This window comes from Chrysoperla carnea, chromosome 3, assembly GCF_905475395.1.
Source record: "Chrysoperla carnea chromosome 3, inChrCarn1.1, whole genome shotgun sequence".
In the NCBI taxonomy this organism is placed as follows: Eukaryota; Metazoa; Arthropoda; class Insecta; order Neuroptera; family Chrysopidae; genus Chrysoperla; species Chrysoperla carnea.
The window spans coordinates 72,760,270-72,768,288 of record NC_058339.1 but is presented as its reverse complement, the minus strand read 5'-3'; the positions used below and the strand labels follow the sequence as shown (position 1 = coordinate 72,768,288).

Genomic DNA, 8,019 nt, shown 5'->3' with positions numbered 1-8,019 from the left:
TGGCTTTTACTTTCTAGTAAACCAAAATTCGTTAGGTACGCAAGTCAGAGAAAAATTTCAAAAGATTTTACTCTTGGTATTTTCACTAAAAGTAGTCTTGACACATTTCTTTAGACAATCCATTACAGGGATATTTGTTAACATTTTATACTTCATAAAAAATAACATTCATTAGGTAAGCAGATGGGTGAAGGTCGATCCTAATTCTGATCTTAGACTATAAAAATTATCGTTTTATCAAATTTTCAGTTGTACCATGCCTGGCCCAAAACCAATTGTCATAACAACAATAATTATTTGCTTTTTATATAATTATTTAAACAAATATATAAATATGTACATGTCCTTTTCTTATTCACACAAAAACAATAAAAAAAAGAGAGAAATTGAAAGTAGTAAAAAAAAAGTAAATAAAATGTTGAATGAATTTAGATAATTAATTAAGAGTAGCTAGGTAGGGGTCTAGTAGATAGTTAATTAATATAATAACTAATAATGATTTGTTTGTAATGTTTTTTTATACATGTGTTTCAAATAATTTCTCACGTAAAAATTTAATTTTATTTACAAAATAACCTTCTAATGATTCAGCACATTTAAAAAATTGAGATTCCTTTGGATTGTAATAACGACAATTGTCAAATATTTTTGTCATATCACCAATAAAATCACTTAGTTTATTATAAATACGATCGTTGATTTTATTCTCAATTGTCTGTAAATCTGAAACACAAATCAAATACAACCAAATCAAATATAAATTATTGCAAATAATACACTCCGTAAAAGTTAATAAACTAAATAATTAAAAAAATAAAAAGTCCGACTACGATAAATAAAATCAGAAAAGAAAGAAACAAGTTCAGTAGTTTACATAGCGACTAGTCGGGGTCCATTAATATCTAGACCGATTTAAATATTATGTAAACTACGAGTCTTGTTTCTTTCTTTTCAGATTTTATTTAACGCAGTCAGCTTTTTTCAGCAGTAAAAAACCCTCTTATTATACTATATTAAAACAATTTAAATCAATTTATTATTTCTAATTAAATCTATACATGTAACTTATATATATTTTTGTAATCCCGTTTCAATTTTCTTTATTGTGATACCCTACTCGATAGGTTTTGTTAATTTGTTTATTAACGTATTACTTTTTCGCTCCAAAAATTTCCCTTTTTTCAAACACCTACCTAAGAACACTTGGGTTTTCGAGACAAATATAAAGATACCTTAAATGATGAAATTCATTGAGCCGTTTGGAAGGTACGAGATAACCATTCCTTAACAGTCGGGTACAAACGAAACACTTTTTGTTTCGTTAAAAATACACCATACCAACTTTGTTATTCTTGGTCCTTTTGAGCTCTATGAGGGTTAATTTTAAAGATACAGAAGTGAACTTGCAAATGCTCTAATTATATTTACTCTAAGGCTCGAACTGTTGTCTTGGAAATTGAAAATTCAAGGTAAAAGAAAAAAAAAATTTATAAAAACTGTTACGACCATTATAATTAACCATTTTCGTAAAGAGGCAGGAAAAATCCGCCATTTTGTTTTGTTTTTTCAAACACCTATCTAACTTGGGTTTTTGAAACAAAAATAATGATACCTTAGATGTTGAAATCCATTGAGCCTTTGGAAGGTACGAGGTAATAAAGACATTTACAAATTAATATACATACAAGATATGTATGTATGTATATTAATTTGGCAGTCGGGTATAACCTACACTTGGCAGTCGGACAAAGCCCAACACTTTTTGTTTCGTTAAAAATATACCATACCAAATTTGTTATTCTTGGTATTTTTGAGTTCTATCAGGGCTTATTTTAAAGGTACAGAAGTGAATTTGCAAATGCTCTAATCCAATTTACTAACACTCGAACTGTTTTCTTGAAATTTGTAAAAGAAAGAAGATGCGAAAAGAATAACTTTTTCCTGATACACGATACGTGTCAAATCTTTTATAAAAACTGTTGCGACTATTATAATTTACCACTGTTCTCCTCTAATTTGATGTGCAAAGGAAATATCTACATAAAAAGGCGGCAAGGGAGCTGAAGTGTAGACACCACCAAAGAGAGCTTCTTTAAACTATTCACATATAAATTTTTAGCTGTCTAATTCAGTTTGGAGGGACGAAATGAATACCAAAACCTTGCAAATCACGAAAAATAAAATAGTTGCCGTTTGTCGAATTCCAGAATTATTATCATAAAATAATAAACAAAAAATTACAACTTACCCATTGGCTCTTTTATAACTTTATAATAATCAGGTGCTTCATTTGGATCAACAGGTTCCAAAAACGGCCAGGCACTTTTATGACTCTATAAACAAATAATGAATGAAAATTAATATTTTTAATGAGTTAAAAAAGTAATTTATTTAAAATTACTTGAATTTGTTTGATTAGTTTTCGTAAACCATCGAAATCACGTTGTGATAAATCTTTCATATTTGCAAAATTCACCGATGAATTCTTTTGACAATTCGGACAAACATATTCATCAATGTTATCTGCTTCTGATTGTAAAATTCCAACACAACGTCCATGAAACCAATCTTGACACCGATCACAGCATATATAAAACCTAAAAAGATAATTTTAGTTTCATTAATTATTACAAGCGGCGCTCTTTATAATTATTTTATCGGTACAATGGTTTATAAATTGTGAAAGAGGGTCGAAGTTCTACATAAAATCAGATAAATTAGAGAGATTTATCGGTAGTATTTTGAAAATTACCCACCTTTAGTCGTCAAATACTGAATGATATTTAAACGAAAAATGTTATTTTCATAAGCACACATCTTATACCGATAACGAATTCGATCTAAGAATCAGTTATGAATTCGATCATAACTCGATTCATAACTGACAAACATTAGATAAACGCTTTAAAAAAGAGAGGTGTTCTTTATAAATACGCAAAAAATTTTTTTTGAAACATTTTTTTGTAAAACGAATAGTTTAAGACAGTAATTGATAGCAAAAATTTAGGTTTTTGTGCGTTTGTTCATTCAATTTGAATAAAAATAGTCTTTATAGAAAAACAAACGATTTGTATTAGATTTATTGGAAATTTTTTTTTGAAAAGTGCCTAGATATGGCACAATCCATACGAAATAACCATTTTGGATAACCGTTTTACCAGTTTCAAGCATATGTCAACTTAAAAAAGAAGCACCCTGTAACTGAATTTTTGTCTGCTAGAATTTTGCCAAATATATGAATGCTAGGCTCGACCCGTGCGGAATTCCGCTCCCGTAGTTACCGTAACCCGCGGCTACCCTGTATCCGTGGCTAAAAACAACAAACAACAAATTTCGTAGAAAAGTGGTGAAAAAATCAAAGTTCGTAAAATAATATTAGGAGAATATGTATTAAAAATAGTAATTATATGTCTAGAGTATTAAAAGAACCGATACATTTTTTAGATCGTGAATATATTTTTCGTCAAACCTAGACATAATAAGCTTGAAAATGAGTGAATCATGGAATTTGATAAAGGAATAACAAAGATAAGGATAGGACAGAAATAAATTTGCTTGAGTAATAACATATAAGATTACTTACTGTGATTCGTCGTACGGTTGTTTACATAAACAATATAATTCTTGGGTGTCGCGCGCATGTCGACACTCGGTACACACAAATTCCGATAACGATTTACTCATCTCCTCAGTAATACCAACACAATCGCCATGAAACCAATTATTACATAAATCACAACCCACATAGAATTTAGTTTCGTCGTATGGTGTGCGACATATACAATATAATTTCTCTTTACGATTACCACCGGATTTTGGACCACCCGGTGATAGCATACCAGGTGGAGGTTGTTTTTGTTGTTTTTTAGGACGTCCTGAATGTCTGTTTGCCTGTTGTGCCAATGTGGTTGTCGCCGTTGGTATGGATTTACGTTTCCCACTGCCCGTTCGAACTTCATCCTGTTTTGTACGTTCGGCTTTTGTTCGTGTTGCCAATTCAGCGGATAATTCCTTCTAAACAAAAAAGAAATAATATTTGTCTAAGAAACATTTGTTTTAATCGAAAGAAATATTGTATTTTTCGAATACCGGTTCCAGTAAAAAAAATCAATCAGCGAGAGATTAAATTAAGTAGAATAGTTCCTAGCTTTTTGTTGTGCCAACATATGATTAAATGGTTCTCATTATTTATTTACCTGAATGTCAATTTGTAATTCTTTTTCTAATAATGCTCGTTTCTTTAATATTTCCTTTTTCAATTGCTCCTTCTGCCTAAATAATACTACTTGATTTTTACTCCTCGTTGCCGCTTTCCGTTTTTCTTCCAGTATTTTATTATTTCGAATTTTCGCCGCATTCGATGATTCTTCTTTTACAGGTTCAGGTAGCACTCTTAAAAAAACAAAATGCAATTTATTAATCAAGGAAATGATAATAAAAAAACAGTTTAACCAAAGAATTCAAGGAAATTGTGACAGCTGGTGGAAAACGTTTGTCTCAGTGTACTCATCAAAATCATGTTCATGCGATTTTTATACTCTTTCGATTTACAGGGTGGGGCAGAAGTACCCTCGGCATAATATCCCTGACATTTTTCACTTAACCTCACCGTTTTCGAGATATAATCATTTTTAAAAAATGTGGATTTTCGCCGAAAACTCGTTATTGACGAAAATAAAGATTATTTTGCGGTTCCGGTCAAAAATTGAATTTGAAAGCCATTAGATATTATATTTTGGACGATTCTAAGTATTTTTGGCTCATGGCAATTTTTACCAAACCTCACCGTTTTCGATATATAAGCGTTTAAAAAGAATAAAGTACAAATTTTTGCCGAAAATTTGTTACTGACGAAAATAAAGATTATTTTATGGTTTCGGTAAAAAATTTAACGTGAAAACCATGACTTTATATTTTAAACAGTTCTTTGAAAAAGTTTGAAAAAAAAGAAACTGATTTTTGTCAAAAAATTTTTTATTTTATGGTCGAATATAAAGATTATTTTGTGATTCTTATCAAAAATTTGATTTTAAAACCATATGACTTTATATTTTTGACAATTTTAAAGACTTTTTGATTCTTGCGTTTATATATCGGAAACGGTTAAATATCAAAAAGTCTTTAAAATTGTCCAAAATATAAAGCCATATGATATTCAAATCAAATTTTTAATAATTCGATAACTGTAGTTATTTCGTACCTAGTGATTAAACTGTATACATACTTGGATGGTTCTTCTTTAATTTTAACATCGTGTATAATTGTTTTGGAAGATGATGAGGGGGGTGGACGTCGTTTTGTTGGTGTTTCGTTCCATTCCTCGTCATCGTTGGATGATTTAGATGTACTTGGTGGACGTTTCCTCTGAGGCGGCCGTACAGATTGTATATGATGCTGTTGATGGGTCTGATGATGGGTTTGCGATGAATGATGTTGAATCTGTTGTATTTTTGGTTGGTTTGAATGATGTTGAATGTTATTATCCGGTTCATGTTTCATCTGTCTCTCTTGATAACGTTGTAATTGTAATAGTTTTTCTTCTATTTCAGGATTTAAATTTTCTTGTTTTAAAGCATTTTTTATGGCTGATAAATATGAATTTGAAATTATTTTTTTAATCATATTTAAATAATTTTTCACTAATTGTGTGTGATGTTTTTATTAAAATTAAATGATTTCATCTGTTTCTATAACCTTGATAATCATAGGTATCAAATTTCGATTCCACCCGAGAAATCGCTCTTCGTATAAGATTTTTATAATTTCAGAAACTGTGCATACAATCATCAAATGAAACCAATTTTTGTATTTTTTGGGTCAAAATTACTTTAAAAACAGAGTATTATCGAAATTGGAAACGAAAAAGTTTCATGGTTTTTTTGAAACCGGTACACAGGGTGAACCATTTTAATCTATTATGGGTAATATAGTTCCTTTTGTAGTTAACCAATCAAAAAATAACTTACAGAGTTTGATGAGGGGCATCATGTTCTGATATCAGATTGGACCTACTTCCACGGGTTGTTTAAATAGTCAATTTAGATCCTATTAGAAAGTGAATCTTATAAAAAAAAACTAACATTTAAAATTTTTTTTTGATAATCGTTAGCTTTCGTTATCAAAAGATAACACGCTAGTTACAGAAAAATGCTTTAGCCAAAAGTTGTTATGGGCAATAGAGGACATTCGCCTGTGTCCACGACTTTGTCCTGAAATGTTTCTGTTCTAGTTTCAAGGTCATTTGACCTTGAACTTCAAATGATCGTGGAAATTTACCTGGGCTTAAAACTTATTAACACAGGTTTATTTAAAATTTTTCTAAAGCTAGCGTATTTTCTTTCGATTAAATGCAATAATGACTTATTGTTAAGCCTTAAGATTTAAAAAAAAATGGTTTAACTAAAAAAATGTTTTTTTTTATGAGGGTCAACTTTCTAATTTAAAATGTTATTCTATCTCTTACTTTTTAGAATCTAAATTGACTGAGCTAGGTCCAATCTGATGTCAGAACATAAGATCCGCCATCAAACTCGGCAACTTTTGTTTAAGTAATTTTTTTGTTGATACAAAATACAAAATGAGCTATTAGCCATAATAGATTATAATGATCCACCCTGTATAGTATATATTATACCAAAAAGTAGACAAATTGGGATCAAACAACACAAACTTTAAACTTGTTGGTTTCATTTACGTACCAATAACTCTAAAAATCATTAAAAGTTTTCGGGATAAATATTATAATATTCAAATTAATTGTCTAAGATATTTAAAACCGAGAAAACTTATGAATCCACTTTCCTGTTGGTTTTTTTATACTTCTTAGATACTTTCCATTTTTTCTCGGTTTGTGGACGCATAACAATTTTTTTTTCATTGTGAAACAGAACGTCTTATTTAATTTTAATAAAAAAATTAACACCATGTTTAAGCAAAAAGCTTTCAAGAAAGGAATGAAAGGGCGATTAATTTTATTATATCGGCAAATGATTTAAGCCGATAAGCGAGAATGAGCGACAGTTTCGAGCCGATAAAAATTTCTTCATCGAATCAGATTGGTTACAAAAATATTAGCTGAGAATTTTCTTGGATTAAATTATTCCCTGATTACATCCGTCAATTCCACATACGTTTGCTTATTGAAGATCGTACAATAGAAATACCGATAAAATCAAATCGATTTAATACTAATTATACATTTTAATGTTAAGTTAATACGATTCGAAATTATTTAAATTTGATTTTAACGATTCGAATTAAAACTGCAGCTCTCAAAGGAGCAAATACGGGAATGCGTTTTCGGTTTAGGAGAAATTGACTATCAAAGTCAGTGTTTGTACCAAAAAAAGGACACATTTTTCATAAACCGGACAAAGGATCGATATGAATTTTTCTTAGAAAACCTATACAAAGGTGATAAATTGGTAAATAAAATTTTTAATTTGTGTTATCATTTTCATTTCAACTCTTTAAGGTATTTCGATATCGTAAATTGAAAATGATACCAACGATTTGAAATTTTATTTATCAATTAATCATCCTTTTATACGCCTTTTGTGAAGAATTCATATCGATTCTGGTTTAGTAGAAATTAACTATCAAAATCAGTTGTTTTTACCAAAAAGTTTTTCATTTTTATGTACAGTTTTTAATTTTGGGTATGATTTTAAATCTTAAAACTAGAGAAATATTGATAAAAGTTTTTTATGTAAATGATAAAACATTTTTAAAAGCACTAAATAATCAACTTTTATTACGATTTCTTTATATATTATATATACCACAAAGTTAAAAGGGCTGTTTTTAATAATTAATTTATCGTAAACCGTAAAGAGGAATCAATCCAGTTGAAATTTATACAGAAGTCGTATATTAAATAATCATCATTTGATACACAAAATTTCAGTTTTTTAGCAACACTTTCGTTTTGGTATCGAAATTCCTTAATTTTCTTATGAATTAATATCGGCTCCAAACTCAATCAGAAATCGAAAAAAAAACAATGATTGGGAATTTCAG

General features: G+C 29.3%; 1 protein-coding gene across 1 annotated transcript in view; it reads right to left on the bottom strand.

The window, feature by feature from the left end:
* Positions 1–535: 535 nt before the first annotated feature.
* Positions 536–8,019, bottom strand: part of LOC123296609 (nucleosome-remodeling factor subunit NURF301) — a gene marked incomplete at its 3' end in the record, with an annotated part of 33,680 nt that continues 26,196 nt past the window's right edge. The window contains exons 16-21 of the mRNA XM_044878154.1: positions 5,225–5,585; positions 4,197–4,392; positions 3,584–4,014; positions 2,402–2,597; positions 2,249–2,333; positions 536–723 (exon numbers count right to left, since the gene is read on the bottom strand). Of these exons, the coding sequence (XP_044734089.1) occupies positions 536–723; positions 2,249–2,333; positions 2,402–2,597; positions 3,584–4,014; positions 4,197–4,392; positions 5,225–5,585 (1,457 nt within the window). The remainder of the gene's footprint in view (positions 724–2,248; positions 2,334–2,401; positions 2,598–3,583; positions 4,015–4,196; positions 4,393–5,224; positions 5,586–8,019) is intronic.